At 49.2% G+C, this 20,905-nt stretch overlaps 2 protein-coding genes across 6 annotated transcripts in view; both read left to right on the top strand.

Moving 5' to 3' along the window:
- Positions 1-1,420: 1,420 nt before the first annotated feature.
- LOC123020664 (interferon alpha-inducible protein 27-like protein 2A) lies at positions 1,421-8,270 on the top strand. 4 transcript variants are annotated; one of them, XM_044424681.1, is made up of 5 exons: positions 1,421-1,659; positions 4,384-4,518; positions 5,215-5,277; positions 6,567-6,725; positions 7,705-8,270. In XM_044424681.1, the coding sequence occupies exons 2-5, from the start codon at positions 4,416-4,418 to the stop codon at positions 7,809-7,811; spliced, it is 432 nt and encodes a 143-aa protein (XP_044280616.1). In that variant the 5' UTR covers positions 1,421-1,659; positions 4,384-4,415; the 3' UTR covers positions 7,812-8,270. The 4 variants fall into 4 exon arrangements, with proteins under 4 accessions (XP_044280616.1, XP_044280614.1, XP_044280617.1 ...); XM_044424679.1 differs by having other exon boundaries at positions 6,555-6,725; XM_044424680.1 differs by lacking the exon at positions 1,421-1,659 and adding an exon at positions 2,811-2,856 and having other exon boundaries at positions 6,555-6,725.
- Positions 8,271-11,637: 3,367 nt separating this feature from the next.
- The window catches only part of GALE (UDP-galactose-4-epimerase), a 16,393-nt gene continuing 7,125 nt past the window's right edge, over positions 11,638-20,905 (top strand). The window contains exons 1-3 of one of the 2 annotated variants that reach the window (XM_044424670.1): positions 11,638-11,676; positions 19,455-19,585; positions 19,842-19,957. In XM_044424670.1, coding sequence (XP_044280605.1) covers positions 19,465-19,585; positions 19,842-19,957 — 237 coding nt within the window. In that variant the 5' untranslated portion in view covers positions 11,638-11,676; positions 19,455-19,464. Of the gene's footprint in view, positions 11,677-19,454; positions 19,586-19,841; positions 19,958-20,905 lie in introns of those variants that run through there. The other variant, XM_044424671.1, reaches the window with a different exon arrangement.

The following is a 20,905-nucleotide window of genomic DNA, read 5'->3' as shown; positions in this document are numbered from 1 at the left end:
AACCTGAGAGGAAGGCCCTTGAATTGCTTAGCAGGCCAGAGAAGCAACCTAAGTACCAAAAGGTGAATATACGCACTACCCATCCATTACCCACCTGTGACAAAAGATGTGATAACTAGCATTTCTATAAGTCTTCAGTGTTTTCAAACAACACTCACGTTAGATTTTGTAAGCTTAATTGCATGCATTATTTTATTGTAAACTTCTATACCTTTAGAATTATCAGGACTATTATGAGGAGTACTATCCCCACCATGCAGAAAGGAGGGACTGAACTGAGAGAGGTGAATAAGCACCACAAGGCCACCCCACAAGAATGGGGGAAAGGGGAGGCTGAGGTCAGCAAATTCACAGATCAAAGCTGCTCAGGACACGACGATATTTTGCTAGGCGTCTGTAAAGGTTCTGCTAATCCGCACTCAATTTAGTGTACTGCAGGGGCAGGGGAAGTATCTTAAGGACCGGCACAAATGATTATGAGCTTGGCCAGCAATAGCTGAGGGATTCATTTTCCTCAGGGGCACAGGTAGCAGGGTATACCATCCTCCTCTCTCAGCCTCCATCTACCTGGACGCTATGGTCCCCATAGGAAGACCGGGCTTTGCTAGGTGAGAATGTATTGAAGAACCCCTGCAGTGGATCAGCTGGCAGAAACCAGGTGGCCCAGGCAAAGCCATCTTTGATGGAACGGGGAGCCAGTGCAGAGGGGCAGCAGGCTGGGGCAAGGCGGATGACCTGCTGGAGGCGCCCCTTTCCTGGCCACCTGCCACGTGTGTCCTGACCTACAGCCCACGCACGCCCTGTGGCCCCTTCAAGTTGTACGAGCCACGAACTGACCGTGTCCTTCACTGCTGCGCTCCAGGAACGCGCCAGTTCCGACCCTCCGGTTCACTTCGCAGTTTGCGCTGCTCCTTTAAAACAAAAGGACGCTAGCGCCATCCCTGCGCAAAGGGCCCCCAAAACAAGCCGTGGACGGTGGAAGCTGCGCAAGGCAGCGTCTCGTCTAGGAAGGCTTTCCATGGGAAAGGAAACCCGCGCGAGCTCCTTCATTTATTTCGTCCCTGGATCTATATGCCGCCCCATCGGCGCGTACCTGGGCTCTCCGCGCGGCTCGCTCTTCTCTTCAGCCCGCCTCCGGCACCAGAAAGCCCGAGCATCCCCGCCGCTCCTTCCCCAGGGCGCCCCGTGCCCCTTCCCGAGGCAATCCGCCGGAGACAGTCCTCTTTGCCTTCCAACCGCCGGCTGCCGCCTCGCTCGTCTCTCGCCTTCCTTCCACGTTACCATCAAGGGTCTCCCACCTGTTCTCGCCTTCCGACTGATCCGCGTCGCTTTGCAAGGGCGGCGCGCACGCCTCCTCCTTATCATCATTACCGGAAGCCCTTCCAAAGCTTGCTGGGATTTGTAGTCCCCCAAGGAGAAGGAAAGATGGGAGGAGCCGAGAATTGCAGCTCTTAAAATATATTGTGCTCTCCGCCCTAATCTTAATCGTCGAAACAGAAACTGAACATTTTTACATGGGAGCGTCCAGATCAAGCCTTCCAGAATTGCGAAGGATAAACTGAAAGGTCTAGGAACAGAGTGGAGTCCGGCACAAAAGAAAACAGTCTTGCATTTGCTGACCTGCCGTGTTTTTCTACTGCGCCATCCATCGCTTTTCGTGTAAGTATGCAAAGATGTGATAGCGGCCGCTGGGAAGGAGGCTCCCTGAGGGATGGAGCCCAGTACGGCCACCTAAGTAACTCATCTCCCATCAACTTATTTTCATTTGGTTATTAGATTTATATCCCGCTTTTTTCCAACAAACTCAAATAGCTTGCATAATTCCTGCTCCCCATCTTATCCCCATAACAAGAACCCTTTGAGGAAGGTTGGGCTGAGAGCCTGTGCCTGGCCCAAATTCACCCAGCTGGCTCCCTGGCCGAGCGGGGACGAAGACTGCGACTGCCTGAGTCCCAGCCCAACACCTTTAACCACTACACCACACTGCCTTTTGAAGTTGAAATGTTTCGCCCCAACATGCATTACTTTACATTTGCTTACACTGAAATACATTTGTCATTTTGAAGCCTATTCTCGCAGTTTGATCATTTTGGAGCTGATCATTTTGGAGCTCCTCACGGCCCCTTTTGCTCCACCCTAAATAGGTGGATGTCATTAGCAAGGCTGGGCACTTCACTGCACACCCCTAATTCCAGATGGTTTATGAATGCAGTAGACTCCCAACTATCCAGTCGAATGTGGCCAGAGTTCTATAAATGCTCACTTCCTACCCCACCCATACCATTAAAAACACCTTTTTTATATCAAAACCCGCTCTTATTCATATTTTCTGACTCTTAATACAGGCCAGTACTTTATAAATGTTTGTTATGTACTGTACTGTATGTTTTAAAAATTTATTACAGAAAAAGGAAGTCCAAGGATCAAAATATTGTACACATTTTAAGATAAATTCTATAATGTCTAACTTAATTGCAGGAAACATAAAATCATGTACACTGTACAATACGAATACATACACTTTTAAAATAAAACATTGACATAAAACGTAGGCTTAATTCTTACAAAAATTATTTAAACTTATTTTCCTGTCCATTGATAGTTATTTTTTACCCAGGCCGGATAGTCACGAGTCTGCTGAATGTTGAAAAGCATTGGTCTGAACTGCAGTGAGACCCCACAGTTTACACCCCTTCATTGGGAGAAATTGCCCTTTATTTGAACTCTCTTCCTGTTTTTTATTCTATTTTATTATTATAATTATATCCTGCTTTTTCTTACATTCAGCTCAAAGCAGCTTAAATCACTCTCCTCCTGCTGTTATCCATCTTATCTCCACAACAACAACCTTGTGAGGTAGGTTGATCTAAGCGTCTGTGTCCGGCCCAAAGTCACCCAGGTGGCTCCGTGGCTGAGTTGGGGACTTCAACCAGTTACTGACCCAAAGAGAACCTCCCCTTTTATTCCACAACTGCTCAGTTTGCTCAGGAGTCTTTGGTGAAGGACTTTGTCAAAAGCCTTTTGGAAGTCCAGGGAAATCACATTTGCTGGATCACCCTATGTTTATTGACACTCTCAATTCAAAAAATTGAGCCAGAACTTATCTTTGTGGAAGCCATGTTGATTCCTTTTCAGGGTGCTTGTACTCCTAGAAGATTTATTTTATTTTGGATTTTTTATTTTTGGATTTATATCCTGCCTTTTTCCTACAAAGGGCTCAAGGCAGCTTACATCTCCTCCTCCATCTTATCCCAACAACAACCCTGTGAGGTAGGCTGGGCTGAGAGTCTGTGACTGGCCCAAAGTCACCCAGTTAGCTCCATGGCTGAGCGGGGACTAGAACCCAGGTCGTCTGAGTCCCAGTCCCAGCCTCTTAACCACTACACCACACTGGCTCTCTTTTTAAATAATGCTTTCAACTAAATTATCTGCAACAGAAATTAAGAAAATTGGCCTGTAATTTCCCAGATCCCCCTTGATCCCTTTTTAAAACCTGGAGTTCCAGTGGCCATCCTCCTGTCCTCTGCAGCAGAGGCTAATCTTAGGGACATGCTGCGTATTGTGTAAGAAATTGGCAATTTCACATCTGAGTTCTTCAAGAATGGGAGGATAGATAGCATTTGAGCCCAGACATTCGTTAACTTTTAGTTTCTCAACAAGGATGAGAATGTCAGCATTTACCATCATTATGCTCCCGAGGAACTGATTTCCTTCCGAACACACATGTTCAGAAACAGGTATCTGTCCTGTATCCCCGATGTGAAAACAGATAAAAAGAATTAATATCTCCTTGTCCAGCTTTAGTGCTCCGTTAAGCCCATTAACAAAATAAATACTCACCCAGCGGTGGAACTGCCTTTCTAGTTGGTTTCCTGCTTCTGATACATTTAAAGAAAAATGTGTTGTTGGCCTTGAGGTGGTTAGCGAAACGCTCCTCAAAGTGCCCTCTGGTATTGCCTGTCGTTTGCTTGTATCCCCATTGATGCCGATCATCACAGCACTTCCTTGTTTTGAGGAACTGGCCCCGCTTTGTGATGGGAAGGGACACTGCTCTTCCATACAAAGGAGCTTCCCATCTAAACTGGTCGTGTCCTTGCAAAGATTTGCGTCTTCAGAGGGAAAACGGCCCAGCCAGAGCTGTCCTTGCAGTTGCAAAGGAAGACCATGGAACAGGGGTGTTCGCCTCATTCCGCTGCTGTGCCCGCTTCCTCCTCCTGTCTGGGCACACCATGCAAGCATCTTGCAAGGCGCTGAAGGCCCACTTTCCCCCTTCGCTGGTTGACCGGGATGCTGAGCGCAGCAGTCCTCTCGGGGGGTGGGGGGTCTGCAGCATTGACGTTCCTGTGAACCAGAGGCCAGACCTCCCTTTTTGCTCTTTTGCAGGTGTTATGGTCTTCTCTGTGCCTTAGACCGATATGCAGCCATGTCGCAACGTGCTGCTCCCTGCCCTTTCTCCAGTTTGGGCTACCAGACAATGCTTTGCTAGCAAAGCAACAAAGATGCCTGCCCTCCTTTCAGGTAAGCATTTGCCTTCCCTGACATCCTCCCCTGAAATTGCCCCCCCCCCCCCCTTTTCCAGACACCATTTTTCCAGCCTGCAGGCATCTGGGCTCTGCTGCGGTGAGGGACAAAGGGCCTGCCAGTCCCAGAGTGGAGAGACAGAGGAGGAGAAATCACGGCACTGCATTTGCAATCACATTTCTATCCTGCCATTTCTCCTCTTGCAAGGAAGCCAAGTCAGTTTGCATAATCTTTCTCCTCTTCTCCATTTTATCCTCACGACACCCCTGTGGGGTAGGTCAGGCTGAAAGTCAGTGAGTGGCCCAAAGGTCCCTGAGCGGGAACTCAAACCCAGATCTCCTTTTTTAAAAAAATATATTTTATTAACATTTTAAACTAACACTAAAAAACATCAAACATAGCAAACATTGGATTTACTGGGTCAACCTCCTACTACATATTTTTTAACATTCTAAAGTCAAATTTCAAATCAATTTATAATAGTTTGAAAAACATCTCTAATTTTACGCCAAGTCCCGTTTCTCCAGCCAATTATAGAAAGAGTCCCAAGTTCGATAGAAATCAGTATCCTCTTTCTTTTTTGCATTATATAGATACTAGCTTAGTTGCAGGAGAATATTAGGAAATGGGGTTTGATGCAAAGGATTCCTGGAAAAGTGGTATGTTAGCTTTATACCCAATCTCCCCTTTCAGAGATTCAGAAGAGACTGGGTAACATGGGAAAGGGAGCTGTGATTGGAACAGCAGTGGGAGTAGGTAAGTTTAACAGTATTTATTGAAAGTATTGCTAGGCGCTCTCAGCCCGGAAGGCCTCTGTGCCAGGACTGGCTCCAGACACTTTGCTATATCGGGTGAGGAGCAAGGTGATGTTCCTGGCATTGCACCTGCAGGAGCTGCCGATGAAATGGCGCTGCGGCGAGCCAGCCAGGTGCGGGGTTAGGGTTCGCTTCCGCACCAGCTGCATCTGCTGCCCGAGGCCAGAGACTCATTCTGTCTAATGGGAGGGCTGGCCTTGCAATCATTAAAAGCACACAGGCTGAAAAGATGTAAGGAGAAGAGAATGGGAGAGGGGAGATTACTTCGTTAAGTGTTGCAGGACTCCAGTCTGTGGGTAAGATTGCTGGATAATGAAAGCTAAGTGGTGCTACTTCTTCGAGTAAGGGAGGCCTTCATGAGGGAGAGGTCAGTGACCAGACCGATGGGATCACAGCCAGATCCAGTGTGTTGGCTCAGAGGCAGGGCTTGCGGAATTCTGCTGTGTAGATGGATTTACTCCTGAGCAAATACAAAGGAGTAGTCTGAGGCTTTCCCTAAAACATACAAATGGTAAATGCACACAGATGGTTATATGTAGCAGATGACAAGGCTTTGCAAGGAAGCAGCAACTTGAATCTCTGAAGCAGAAATCCATCTCTTGTGACTCGCACTCAGGAAAGCCCTTTCTCCACAGGGCGGAATGGGCGGGATTTGGCAATACCAGTAACCCACTTCCCTCCAGTCCCCAAAGTGGCATTTCAGTCTCTTTCAGCAGTTACTCTTGTTCCATATTTTTTAAGGTGCCATGAAGGTACAATCAACTGAATACATGCACTTTTCTGCACTGGAGCAATCAGAGGATAAGACTTCTACAATGGGGACTAGTTCATCCGTAAAATATGGGGGGCCATGGCAAGGTGGATGACTGAACAGGCATTTGATTTGCTTGGGTTGTGGAAGCAGCAAAAGCAGCAACTCCTGTTTACACATCCCCTTTTACAAGTATGTTACTTTTACTTTAGCCTCTAGACCACCGAAAATTGCTTTGTGGCCTGTTTACTGAAGCCTCAGGGGACATGCCAGCACTGTGCAGGCCTGTGCTGTGCACGGGGGGAACCGCAGCGCTGTCACTGGGCCCTGTATACCCTGGTCGTGCATCCGCCCCTTTGCCCGGCTCCACTTTTGCTTCCTCTTTAATGTGTGATGGTGGCACGCACCCACCTGAGAAAATTCAGGGGAAGTGACACGAGCTCTCACATTTCCCCCATCTTCTGTTGAATTCCTGCAAGCCACGGTCTGTGCGGTCCCGGTGTTGCTCGGAGCAGTAGGATTCACGAGCGGAGGAATCGCAGCCGCCTCGCTTGCGGCCAAATGGATGTCTGCTTCGGCTATCGCCAATGGTGGAGGAGTGGCAGCAGGAAGCTTGGTGGCCGGACTCCAGTCCGTGGGTAAGATTGCTGGATAATGAAAGCTAAACTCTTCCTGCTAGAAAACGGAACGAACTCTCAATCCCCTAACCAGTTCAGAGAGCGTTTTTCTCCAATTAACTGGCGCTGAGCACAAGCCTGATTATTTCCTTACATATTAGACATCTTTTTCTTTAAAAAAAGACAGTAGGTGTTAAAATATACAAAGAGTGAAACTAATTTAAAATAGCTAAAATAAAAATAACAGGGTTTGATAAGTCGGTTAAAGTTGCATGTCTATACATGTTTAAACTTAAGAAAGGCCTACAATTCTCAGCATGTCCTATCCCTTCTTAAGGTCCAAACATGCATAGGATGGTCCCCTAAATTAAGAAATCCCACTATATGCTGTTTAAGGCCTGGGGGTGGTGGAAGCTCTTTGCCCTGAAAAGATGAGAGCTGGCCTAGGTAGGCCTCACGGGAGAGCATTACACTCTCGGGGAGCCTCCACTGAGAAGACCCTGCCCTCGCTGGCATTCTTCGGAACTCTTTTGCACCAGGGGGCCAAATGCTGACCTTGAAATGCCCCAGCTGCTTTGCACAAAATGGAGCACTACATCATGCCCCCGTCCCAGATCAGGACCAGTGTCCATGTGCTTAGGTCTTTTTATGGGGTGATGAGAAGTGCATGTTTCCCCCCTCCCCAGTTCGTGCAGAAGACAACAGGGAGCCAGCAAGCCGTACGAGAGGAAGAGGGACTCCTGAATCTAGTGGTCCTCCTGTAATTATCTGAATTGCAGGCCCAAGCTGCTTTCTCAAGTGCCGCGCGAGGGAAATGAGGGTTCTGTGTCTTGAATACAACTCTTCCAAACAGCACAGTTGCCTTCAACTTTCCTGTTTCTGTTCCTGAAAAGGGAGGGGACAATGGGCGCGAGCCTCCTCTGTGCATTTGCATCCACGGACAGGAGGCCTGCAGGAAAGGGAGAGGCAGAGTGCCCTGCTGATGGCCTCTTGTTTGCAGGTGCAGCCGGACTGGCAGTGGGAACCAAAGTTGGCATAACAGCTACAGCCGCCAGCGCTGGGGCTGCTGTTGGTGCGTTCAAGAAGGATGGACCCACCAGCTCTTAAGATCTGCTGACGAGACTCTGTCTGGACGCCCAAGCAGGGCCTTTACTGCAGAGCCCCAATGCAATGGCACATGTGTCCAAGAAATGACAGAATAGCATTCTCCCTGCTGTATTTTTGATTTTGGTTTGGCTTTGAATTCCTTCCTGTATGTAAAATATGCGTCAAAACCGCCAATGTGCTGGCACGTGATTCATTGAGCTTTTTGACCCCCGGTGGGCCAACCATAGATAAATCCAAGAAAAGAAAAGTTTCAGAAGAAAACAGAACATTTAATGGTATGTGGGCAGACTCATTTGCTTTCACTGCTGGTGAGACTGGTTTACCAGTATGCTTAATATGTGGTGAGAAATTGGCGAAGAACAAAAAGTCAAACGTTGCAAGACATTTCCAGAATAAACACACAGCCTTTGCTGAAAAATATCCGGATGGAGATGAGAGAGAAAAAGCCATTTCAGAACTGATGCGGAAGGTTGATCTGAGCAAAAATCATAATTTAAGATCAGCTTTTCATAAATACGAGGAGGACTTAAATAGACATTGAGTATTTTATTTGAAAGTAACCTTCAACCCAGCGTCTTTTTTTTTTCAGAGTTCAAAATGTTTTTGTTGCATGCAGAAATAAAAAATTGTTTTCTCTTTAGCAGTTCATTGATTTCATAAATGCAACACACTATAGTTTTTTTATACATAGCATAAAGGTAAAAAACGATCTATGCAGTGTTATCTTCATTTTAGATGTCAAAAGGGTTTTGTGGCTCCCGGTTTTTCTTTTCTGCCGGAAATGGGTCCAAATGGCTCTTTGAGTGTTTAATGTTGCCAACCCCTGTCCTAGAGCAATCAGATTTCTAAGCATCTTTTCACATACTAAAAACTTTCAATAAACTTCTGATCATCTAAACAAATAAAATTCCACCAAGCACTGGGGAACAAAATCTGTGTTAGCCATGCAAAGCGCAGTGCTGTGGCTTGGAAAGGCAGGATGAATTTCAGGCTGCTCGGAACGCCCAGCTCTGGCAACTGCTACGAGAGCGGGTGGGAACAGCCTCGTCTGCCCTCTGCAGCTCTTTGGACTGACTCTCGGGACAGAAGCGTGTGGGACGTGGCACGAGCTGCAAAGTGACCCCAGCAAGCAAGGTGACGAGAGGCACACGCCTCCGGGCACCATCAGAATTGTCTGGCCCAACTCTGCTCCCTTCACTAGAGACCACAACTCTCCCGTACAGTTCGCAAGGGTGTCTTGCCCCCAGACTCCACTTGCATTTGCTTTGGAACTGACACTGAGCAAAACCTCGGCTCTCTTGCAACAAGAGAGCGCTTTTTTCCTGAGCCTGCATTTCTTCCACCTTTCCTCCTCATACTTCTCATAGTCTGGGGAGGGAGCCCAGGAAATCAGTCAGCTCCCCAGGCACTTGGAGCAGAGTGCTACCCATTCCCTGAGTTCCCACCTCATCCTAGACTTCACAAGCTTTTTCAGGCAGTGAAAAAAATCTTGCATACCTGGAAGGTAGGAAGCTATTTCTTGTCTAATGGCCCTCCAGCCGATTCCACTTCTTTTCTCTTGCTTCCCCAAGGGAAACATTCAAGATACTTACTTAAATACAGGCAGTCCCCGAGTTATGAACGTGCAAGTTATGAGCAACTTGTATTTACGAATAAACTGCCATAAATCCTGTTAATTTGCAGCCTCTGTTTTGATATAAACCATTCTGAGAGCTTTGTTAGCTGTGAACAGTGTACAAAAACACTAAAATAAATACATAAATTACTGCAGAACAGTGTCATTACCACAGACAATACCATTACCATAGGAACGGTAAGCAGGGAAAGAGGGCCTCCAAAGCTTCGCCATAGAGAATGGAGGAGGGGGAGGGCCCCCAAAGGATGGCTTCCTGCCCCACACCTCTGGAGAGGGAAAGTTCCCTGGCATTTCCTTGTTACAAAGATGGGGCACTAGTGAGCTTGGGTGGGGTGGTGGTGGTGAAATATTCGCAGTGTTTGCACTTTCACGGGTATCCTGTGATCCAACTTAAAAACAAATTTGACTTAAAGTCAAATTTCTATTTTCTCAGGAATGGAATTGATTGCTGACCTGGGGAGAGGACACAGAAAACTACAGGCACATACTAATGAAACAGCAAAGCAAAATAGGACCTCAGTTCCCAAGAATACACAGACCCTTCAACACAGAACCCTGGTAGAAAATGACAAAACCAAATGCTATTCTGTGTTACCTAAGCAATGGATCTCCAGCAACGCTGGTCAGGAAAGCACCTCAGGCTAATTCCTTTTCTCAGGGACATGGTCACACAAAAGCACCCACTTGGTTCCTTGATGCTTTTTTCTCCCTGCCCAGACAGAAGAGTGATAACTAAAGCGGATCCAAGGATGGCCTGCCATCTCTGAGGCATCTTAGCTGAGGCAACAAAGCACTAAATGTTAAAACTATAAAGCTTGGTCAGTTGGTCTTTGATTGGGGCTTACTATTTCCCTTGATGAGCCCCAGGCATCCATTATCCAACCTCCCAACCAAGACCTGATCAAGTGCAAATAAAAGGGAAGCTAGCAATTTTAGTGAATGCTTGAGTGCCTATTTCTGTACTATTTTTATAAAAACAATTAAAAGCACATATTTAATCAGAAATTAAGGAGAACCTGTTGAGTGGTTCAAAAGAAAAGGCTCCTTGGAATACCTAAGGTGACTTACAAAGGAATAAAACAAGAACCCTCAAATTTAAAACAGCATAGCATTAAAAGAATAAGATCTCACAGAAATTTCAGAGAATTAGAGATTAAAAGTTAGCAGTAATTTCAGATCTTACCAGATTTACCAAGCCTACTGCCTGGCATCAAGGTGAGAGCAAAGTAGGATCCAGATGAGACCACACCCTCCTCCAGGGTTGTCTGCCTCGCTTGCCACCTGCCTTCTGCTGCACGGAGTACCACTTATTCATTGTGAATTAATCAGCACAAAATAAAAGCCTGATATAATACAGTGGCTTAAATTGATGTACGTTTTGCTTTATTTTTAAGCCGCCCCGAGGCTTCGGCGAATGGGGCGGCATAGAAATTTTCTAAATAAATAAATAAGGAGCAAAAGCAAAGCAAGGGAATAAGGGAGGCCAGGGATTCCACATTTCTTACTGGAACATCATGGGGGGGTCACAGTCCAAAGTGAAAGTCCAGAGTAATAGACGATTTATGCCAGTTCACACACTTGGCCACTGGGGGGCAGTGTCTTCGTAAGCAGTTGATGCAAAACATCCATCCTGACAATTAATTAGGTGCTCGTTTTAATGGGATTTTCCAAAGAAGAGAGAGATGTCTATTGCTTTGTGAAGGTAACAGTGCTCTTCGTGCAATTGCTTCAGAGGACTGGCAGTTCTTCAATATCCCTTTCAATCCATTTCAGTCCATGGACTGACTGACCGACTGAAACTGCTCCAAGAGCTGCCTTGGGCATGGGAAGGCACGCGAGTTTTAAAGAATAATAAGCATAATTAGCCTCCCGGCAGCCCGGACGGAACATGCCTCAACACGCGTCGGGCCGCGCCAGGAAGAAAGCCAGCAGCGCTCGTCCGTCTGCGGGCGGACCCTTCGCTGCCCAGCCCGCCCTTGAAAGTCCTCTTGCAGCGGCGTTTGGGGGCGGCTTTAGCACTTTTCGGCCCTTCCGGCGTACCGTACCGAGGGGCGGGGCGAGAGTGACACGTTGCCATGGGGAGGCGGCTGCGTGTCGCCTCGCGACGGGCTGGGGCGGAGCCGGGCGAGAGGAGGGGAGGGGAGAGCGAGATTCCTTAAAGGAGCCGCGCTCGGGAAGGCGGCCCCATTGCCCGGGAGGCGCTTGCCCTGCTGCCGGCGAGCGTGCCAGGTGCGTGGGGCGGCGGCGCGCTCGCGCTCGCGCGTTCATGCAGGCGTGCACGGGGCGGCGGCGGGACGGGCGGGCGCGCCCGCTCTGGGGCCTCTCGGGGAGGGGGAGGCGGCGTCCTGCGGGGGGATGCCGGGGCCGGGCGATGCTGCTCCGGGCACGCCGCCCCCGCGGGCAGTGCGGAGGGGAAGGGGCGCTGCGTGGCCGCTCGCGGGCGCGTCTGTGCGGGGAGGCTCCCCCCTCGCATCGCCCGTGGTGCAGGAGGGCTGCCACGTCGTCTTACCGGCTCCGCTCCTGTGCCTTTAGCAGCAGGAGCGCACCTGGCCGTGGGCAGGTGGCTTTTTGGCCTGGCTGTCTCCCCGCTTTTCAGCCCATCGACTTCGTGCCCGAAACGCCCCACCACCCTGCTTTCCCGGTAAATTGCCCGTGGGGCGATTATTCCAGTGACTTTGGGGTGCGGTGGAGTTCCTCATTCTTCCTGTTATGACTCCCTTTGCCCTGAGCAGCTTGGGTTGTCAGGAGGTTCCCTGGCATCTGGTTTCTAGTACACATGCAAGCAAATGCATGGCAAGGAATATGAAGCTCGTGGCTGTAGCGCTTAATCTGCTGTTTCGCTGCTGGTGAGGTGCCCTTTGAATGGCTCCAGAAGAAAAGTGAGCCTCTGTGGCAACAAATCCATCCTCAAAGGCTTCTGTCATAATAAATGGGCTTTTTTCTCTCAGTGCCTGCTGTTACAAGGCATGATGAACGGAGGGCTCACATGTTGCAGGCAACCAGGTGTGTTTGAGGGGCATCCTTGTGCTTCTAGCGTGGGGCCCGCCATATTCGTCAGGCCTTCCCTGGCTGTAAGGGATGAGGCCGCTCAGCAATGGGGGTAGTGGGCAGAAGGATGCTGACCCTCATTCAGCCTGCGGGATGAATTCCATCATACAGGAGCTTGTAGGACCACATTCCTGTGGTGCGTGGGCCTGAAAGCGAAAGGGACTGGCGCAAATTGGCAGCCTATCAAACTGGTTTGCGCAACATGGCAATCCGCAATGGCCTCACTTACCCACAGCAAATGCATTCTACCGTTACATTGCACCAAGTACCCATGGATGCCATTTTCACATGGGACCAGACTTGCAGTTTGCCTTGCAAACTTCGCTGCCTGAGTTGCTTGAGGGTTGAGTGGCCTTCAGAGAGCTCATGGCTTGCTTTAAGGTTATTTCTGGGTTGGCTAACCCTCAAACAACCCCTGCTGCCTAGGTTTATATGGCGTGGCAAGCTGGGTGCCTGAGGGGCTCCATGGGAAAGGGGTTCCCAGGGGCCTTCGGCATAATGCTACAGCCACAGTGGGCTGTTGCAAAGTGCAGATAGGTCCTTTGTCACATTCTGTCTTTGTCTACGTCCATGGGGCAGCAACTTACAATACTGTGTGCAGTTCTGGTTGCAACACCTAGTGTAAGGAAAGGCAACTAAAACAGTCAAGGGAGAGTGGTGGATGCAAGAGCTGGAATTATTTAGCTTGGAAAAAGGGAGACTAGGGCAGACATGCCAGAGGTTATGCCTGGTCTGGAGAAGGTGGAGAGGGAGACGTTTTTCTCCCTCTGCCACAATACTAGAACCAGGGAAGATTCCATGAAGCTGACGGATGAGAAATTCAGGGCAGACAAAAAAAGTACCTGCAGATTGTGTGATTAGTTCACTTCCCTGAGATGTTGTGATGGCCGCCAGTTTGGATGGCTTTAAAGCGGGAGTGGAAAAATTAATGGCTGCCAGTCCTGATAGATCTTTGCTGCCTTCAGTATCAGAAGCAGTGCTCCTGTGCGCGGCAGCTGATGGGGAACATGGGTGCTGTTGCACTCGTATCCTGCCTGTGCATTTCCTGTGGGCAGCTGCTTGGCTGCTGTGCGAACAGAGTGCTGGACTTGATGGACCATCGGTCTGGACCACTGGCACCCTCCTTATGTGCTTAGAGCTGCTGCTGCCCTTAGCTCACCTTTAGGAGAGGCGGTCCAGCTTTGTACGATGTAGACAAAGGTACCTGACTAGTGGCAAAGAAGGAGGTTAGTGTTAAGGACCTCAGCCTGCCGTTTCATGTGCCTGCTTAACACATGTAAAAGGTGAGCATTCTATAGGGGAGCAATTAAAGGGCTGGTGTGGGTGGGTTGCTCTAAAACTTATAATCTCTACAGAGGGTTGGCATCCTCTCACCTTTGTCCTAGCTTGTCGCTATTCTCTTTGCCATAGAAGAGTCACCAAGTGCCACTGAATTAGAACCACATGTTGCCACCCTTTCAACTTCATTTTCCTGCACTATGATCTGCTTTTTAGTGTAAGCAAACATATAAGGTGTGATGCTGTGTGTGAAAGAGGCTGTTGGCTTAAAGTTTCACATGCTGGCAGGTGTATACACTATTAGCGATTCTCTACCTCTTAGGCCGTTGTGAAGAATATAGTGATATCTACACAATATTTTGTATGCTGACCAAGAGCTGTTCCATCTGGCTTGATGTTCACCAAGATAAAGGCTAATTTTATCTCACAGAGGTACTTTTTACCCATTATACCAGGTACCATTCTCTGTCACTCCATGAATTTAACAGCAGCTTTGGAGAGGGAATTTTTGTTCAGGAGGCTGGCATGAGAAAAAAGGGTTACATATTCGCAGTCTGCAGTGCCAAGAGACTTCTAATGAATGCAAATGAAAAATAGTTCTACTTCACCTCTTAATTTGCTCCTCCTTGTTAAAAAGAAGTGAAGCCTTCTTTTTCTTCTGTTCTGTATTATGATCAGGGCCCAGAATCAAATAGCCTTTTAAAGAATACAGAAAAGTACCCATACATCCCAGCCCAAATGATTAAAAATGACATTTGGCCAATAAACGCAGGCTTTGGCGGAGGTGTCCCTCTCCTCTCAGTCTTGCTTTGTGCAGGGGGAGCCAAGCTGAATTTAATGTATTATATTTTAATTTATGTTGTGAGCCGCCCCGAGGCTTCGGCGAATGGGGCGGCATAGAAATGTTTTAAATAAATAAAATAAATAAATAAAATTGGACCTGTATGCTTAATGTAAGAAAGGGGAGCAAATGTAACATTAGGAAAGTGTAAGAGAGACTCATCCTAATGATGGTGCAACTGGTTGCATCCGTTTTGTCTTCCTTGTTCAGTGGAGGCTGTTGAGGGAACCGAAAAAAGCTGGTACAAAGGAGCGTGTCTGGGACACTGTGTGGATCTGTCCACCCTGCTCACCCTTTGCTTTCCAGCCAGTTAATTTGCCTCAGATGAGTTGCTGGAGGCAATTTGTCTGCTTCCCCTTTCTCTGATGTGATGGCTGCTGTGGATAAAAGTGACTCCTTGGATCACCCTGCCAGTCTTCCCACCCGTTGTACTGCCCTCAGTCCCACCAGCTGCACTGGGGGCACCAGCCACCACTGGTTGCATCCTATCTGAAGAAATCTTCAGGTTAAAACCAGAATGTGTTGAGCTGCTGCTCATTTGCAGGGCCAGAATCTACAGGCATGGCAACTAAAAGGAAAATAACTGAATGGGCTTTTCGCTTGCATTTTCACCTCGTCATGCTGCCTCCTAGATTTTTCTGGCTTCCGTGATGGTCTGACTGAACCAAGGTTTCTTCTCACTGCTCAGGCTGTTGTTGCTTGTTTCCAGTTTAATTAAAAATTAACTAATTAAAAATTAGCCAGGCACCTCCCTAAGGTGGCTTACAACAATAAACTGCAAATCTTCTCACATTGCCAAGTTAACGCAACCAGTCCTCTTGCATTGACCCCCAAACATAAACAGTGTGCTAGCATTACATTCAGATTCCACAAGAATAGGATACTGTGTGTGAGTGTGTGCACACTCGTGTGTGCAAGCTGTGCCGGCAGGGCTAGAACAGCTGGGCGTGGCACTGCCATCTTGGCCCTGCTGATGTGGCTGGCGGCCAGCCTACGAACCTGCCAGCTTCCTGCATCCATCTGCTTGATTAGGTTGCTACCTAGAAAAACCTCACACTTGAATAAATTGGCTGTTGTGTTGATGGAAGTTTAGAGACACCTAAAGCTTAAATTGATTGCAGTGGTCTATCCTGCTTTGAGGTGCCCCCCACCCCACATCCTCCTATGTTTTATCTCTGATCCGAGATTGCACAACTCTTGACGTCTTTGCATCCTGCTCGGTGCAACACGTTTCCTTGCTGCCACGTCACCAGCTACAGGCGCAGTCCTTGACTGCTCTTTGACACACCTGTGAAGCCAGAAAGCGGCTTGGGTCGTTGCTGCACTTACTTCATTTCTCCTAGAGAACTAGCAGTGCAGACATTGGGTTGCTAATGTTGTTACTGGCCCTGTGCCTTTTTCCTTACAAGCAGCCCAACCAACAGACATTTAGCAGGGGAAGCTTTTCCTGGGTACAGAGACGGAGTGATGGGGAAAGTTTTGCCTGCTCAATGTTTCTTTGTTGGGCTGAACTTGAACACACAGGAGCAGTAAACTGAGAGGCATGCACAGCCAAATTTACACACGGGAAGGATGTGCCAGGAGGAGTGGAAATCATTTTGCCTGCCCAGGCATACAAGCTTGACTGCTAATCCCTGAGAAACAGAGGGCGTGGATGATAAAGCAAGCAACCATGAATTGGAATCATATTGTGTACGTAGTGCTGCGCTCAGGCCAGGTGTTCTTGGGAGGATGTGCAGGTGAGGGCACGCCACCATGCCTGAGACCAGGACTGGCCAGAAGTGGCAAGGGAGACGTTCTGGAGCCTTTGACAGTGATCAGAGCGCCTGTTTTGATGGATGTCAAATTTCAGTTTTAGCCTCTTTAAAAAAACATCCGAATGCTACACTGGATCTAGACGCCACATGGCCCACTTGCTTTCAGTGTGCAGGAAGGCCAGCATTATGCTACTGTTCTTCCTCTTAGTCAAGCACCTGATACTATTTGCTCTTGTGGGTGGGGTTGTGGATGTCTTTTTTAAAAACCCATGTTCAGAAAGTGTGGCTGTTTCCTGGTTGCCAGGATGTTAATTATCTGAGTGGACAGTGTGCACATTTTCCCTTGGCCACTTTCTTTCTAGCTCTTTGCCTCACCCTGAGTTGCTCCTAAAAAAGAGAAAAAGTACCCCTACAGGGGCATCTCAATGGCCAGCAGGTAGTCGGAAGGCTGGGTTGCTGCCCCAAGGGGCTCACAATCTGCAATTCGACAGGGGAGAGCGGACTGGGTGCAAGGAGGGCTTGAGGCCTGTGCGGGGAGACTTGCAGATATGCAACCTTAGATGCGAGAGTATCAGGGCCCAGGGTTCTGTCCAAGACCTCACAAAAAGACGACGTTGAGCTGGGATTTAAAGAGAAGTGGCATCTTGCAGGTATTCAGCAAGGTAGTCCTTAGTAGCAAAGCAGGGAGTCTGGATTTCTTGAGGCAGCTGGAGAGCAGAAACAATCTATAGGCATTTATTACAATATAAGGAAAGGCCATGGGAGGCTTTGAAAGAGGGGAGCTCGCACTGGATCCAAGAGTAGTCACGTAATCGGTGGGCCCCCATTTTACAGATAGGATAAGCTGAGGCTCAAGGATGGCAATTGGTTAAGGCTGCGCAAGCACATAGCCAAGGTTGGATTTGAATTCCTCTCCGCTATAATATTTCTTCTCGTGGTGAAAGCTTTTCCCTATGTATAGAGATGTTCTTTCCGCTGGTGTGCAGAATGAGCCGTCTGTCCTTGTGGCACCGCCCTCCCCTCCCGTCCCCGCTGCCGCCCTGAGGGCTTCTGTTCCAAGCAGAGACTTACCCCTGCCAGCTCAAGACTGGGGTGCGTCTGTTCTCAAAAAAGTGTCCATTTGGGATGAACTCCCACCCCCACCCCCCCCATGCACTGCCTGGGCCCATCCCTTCCTGTTCTGGCCCTCCCCAGGGAGTGGGAGGACAGAAACGGCTTTCACTGCATGCATGCGGGGAGGTTGGAGTGTGCTGCCCCTTTAGCGGAACGGAAAGACAGATGTGTGTGAATTGCCAACTGTCTTGCTGAACTGGCAGCCTGATCTCCCATTCCTGGGCACAAACAGGGCAGATCTCAGTAGACTGTCTCCTGGCCAGAGTTCTTCCCACTCTAGGGCAGGTCCCAACCACCTCCACCCACATTAACTCCGTTGACCAGAAGGTAGCAAATCTAAGTTCTGGAATACATGTGTGCACGTGTGTTCAAATGTCTGAGCATTTGAATGAAGGCTTGTTTTCAGAGGGTAGGCACCTGGGGGGAAAGTGAGCGGAGTGGAAAAAGCGTGGTGTGGTCAATCGGCCGCCTGGCCACTTTCTGGTCCTTTCTTGCCATGGAACAATATTGGAAGTAGCAAAGGTGGTAGAAGCGCTTGGACGCGGGCTCTGCTTGCGAGTCTGGCCGCGATGGTGCAGGGAGGAGGACTCTGTGCCCCCCCACCCCGCAACACCCACAGACATTAACCCAGCTGGACTCTGCTGCAGAAAGTGGGAGACAGAAAAACTTTTCTTCTAATGAGGATTCTGCCAATCATATGCCAAAAAGCAAAAAAACAACAGCCTGCACATAGCTTTTCTGTATCAGTTTTAGAGTTACCTAATATATGTGTTTAATGTTGTTAAAGTACCAACTATAGGTCAGTGCAGCCAGAATGCTGGGACCAGGCTCACTGCTTAACTCAGCAAGGAAGGGAAATATTGGCTGCCCGCCTCTTCTTGGCTCCCCCCCAGAACCTCTGTAAAGGCCAATTCAGCCTGTCCCAACCTGGAGCTCTTGGGATGTGTGAGACCACAATGCCCACCACCCCCCACAATAGGGGGAGAACACCAGGTTGGAAGAAGAGGCTGTTGGAAGGGTCCTTGGAGGCCATCTAATCGCGCTTCTCCCTCCCTCTATGAGGAGGCAACTGCAGCATTTCTGAGACCGAGGACCTCCTTCCTGCCGCAGCTCAAGGCTGCCTGTGGAACAGCTCTGGACTAGACAAGAGTCCTGCAGAACTTCAGATCTTTTGTAGCATTTTAGTTGGACCTAATGAAGGCATTGCCCAGCGCTTGTCAATCCCTCACCCACGTCACCAGCTCTTGGAATTTTTACTCATGGACCACTGCTCTCTGTGCTTTTGGCTTTGGTTTTTCACAATGGGGTGGGGGTGGGGGTTCTCTAGGGATTTAACCACAATCCCCACACCTTGCTTCTGGTCCTGCCTCCTGAATCAACCCAACCGAGGCCACCATCTTCCGCACAATGGCCCTTCAGACCCTTGACCGATGGTTTTCCAAGGTGACCCCTCATAAAAGCTGGAGCATTCAGGGAGCGGGCAGCCCCCTCTGCTCTCAGCATTGAGATGTTTTAGCCTACAGTTCCCCTCAGCCTAAAGCTGGCAAGGACTGATGGGTGCTGTAAGCCAAAAGAATGGAAGGGCCACATATTGCCCATCTTGGGAGTGGTCCTTTCGGCCACATGCTCTGCATAACCTGGACCAGCTTCTTGGTCCCCTCCCCTCTGCACACCAGTGCCAGGTTTGAAGGAAGCCTTTAAAGGCAGACTGTTGCTCAGATGCCTGTTCTTCTGTGCTGTCTTGTCTTACAAATGAGCTTGTTCTTTGCATATCCAGTGCTAAGATGGGCATCCCTGCTATGATGTGAGAACTCTGAAAATTAATATACTGGGTTATGTTGTGTTTCCCAGCATGGTGTGAGCATGTACTGGGCCAAAGGTAATCTCGGTTCTATGCAACATTCAGTACAAAGTTGATTCATCCGACAGGTTCTGCATCTCACTCATGTGGCTTCTCTGTCCCTGTTCAGGTGGGAAACGATGTCAGAGAAGATCCTCGTGACGGGGGGAGCCGGCTACATCGGCAGCCACTGTGTGCTGGAGCTGGTGGAGGCAGGCTATGCCCCCGTGGTCATCGACAACTTCCACAATGCCATCCGGGGTAAGAAGAGTGCCAAGGCTCTGCCCAGCAAGAATGCGTTTAGAAAGATCTCTTATTCCAGATCCAGGGAGCAGCTGTAGCTTGCGGGGGAGCTCAGGTGCCACATGCAGACTGCAGTCAGTGGCAGGTCATAAGAGGTGGGGCTGATTGGACTCCTGCATGGGGTGCTCTGGATCAGTCCTCGACCTGAGGGGCAGCAGCACGTTGGCTTCGCAGCCTGTCAACTCGGTGTCCAGAGCAAGGTTTCTCTCCCCAGGAGGTGGTACGGTGCCCGAGAGCATCCAGCGGGTGGAGGAGATTGTGGGCAAGGAGGTCCCTTTCCAGGAACTGGATGTTCTCGATGAGGCAGGCCTGCAGGAGCTCTTCAGAAAGGTGAGGGCCCAATCTTACAGGGTGCGTTCCGTTCTCTGTCATGCCAGTTGGGATGGGCGTGGGTGCCCTGCCCTGCCACAGGCTCAGCCCTGCCGCAGGCTCAGCCCTCTGAGGCGCTCCCCAGTCCTGCAGGACTGCTCCAGGTGCTCCTGGACCTCCCATGCCAGCTGCCCTGGGCTCTGCGGTAGGGAGCGCATTGGGCCGAGAAGGGGGAGGGTTCAGGCACCCACACACCCTCCCCGCAAGGCTTCTGTCCTCAGGGAGGGCTTAGATAGCCTGCTGGTGCACGTCAGCGTCTCTGTGTGTCGGTGGCATGCCCCTTCTGCTGGTTTTGCTGTCCTTTGGGCTGGGCCAGTCTTGTTCCAGAGCCAAAGGTGGGGCAGCCCTTGGGCATCTGTCCCAGCTGGAAGCCACGTAGTCCCAATAGCGGTTCCACCAAGTCAGCATCTGGCTCCTCTCCAAGCAGCAAGGGCTTTGTGCGCTGGGGCCACCTGGTGCTGCTGCACGTTTGCATCGCCATCCCGGCAGGATGTTGTCTGAATGGAGGGCAGGAATGGTCCTTCCCCTGAAACCTGCTGTGGAACCCAGCATGTTTTGTGCCGATTTGTCCTCAAGAATGAGCTTGGTTTGAGGGGAGAAGGTGGTCAGCTGGGAGCTGACATTCACCTGGGGTTTGGGGTTAAGGGGAGCTACTCTGATTCTTTTGTTTGTCTTAAATAGTGACGTAAAAATAATTTATTGTACTATTTATTTGGATTGAGTTATTAATACTTTTGTCTGGTAATTGAGGTGGTAAGTATGAGGAATTGATGAATGAATGAAAGCCCCTGTATACGGCTTTCTACTGACTGTGGCACAGTGCTAATTGTATTGCATTGTGTGACTGTGTTTTTATATTGTAAACTGTTCAAAAAGCCCTTGAGCTGTGGTGTATAGAACTGGTAAAGT

Source organism: Varanus komodoensis, unplaced genomic scaffold (genome assembly GCF_004798865.1).
Source record: "Varanus komodoensis strain SLA01 unplaced genomic scaffold, ASM479886v1 scaffold15, whole genome shotgun sequence".
NCBI classification, from domain to species: domain Eukaryota; kingdom Metazoa; phylum Chordata; class Lepidosauria; order Squamata; family Varanidae; genus Varanus; species Varanus komodoensis.
The sequence above is the reverse complement of the archived record's forward strand: the minus strand, read 5'-3'. Positions and strand labels throughout refer to the sequence as shown.

Excerpts from the sequence above, each read along its gene's own strand:
- LOC123020664 (XM_044424679.1), top strand. The coding sequence starts at position 4,416 with ATGCAGCCATGTCGCAACGTGCTGCTCCCTGCCCTTTCTCCAGTTTGG. Across the intron at positions 4,519-5,214 it reads GATGCCTGCCCTCCTTTCAG|AGATTCAGAAGAGACTGGGT; the intron begins GTAAGCATTTGC and ends CTCCCCTTTCAG. Across the intron at positions 5,278-6,554 it reads TGGAACAGCAGTGGGAGTAG|AATTCCTGCAAGCCACGGTC; the intron begins GTAAGTTTAACA and ends CATCTTCTGTTG.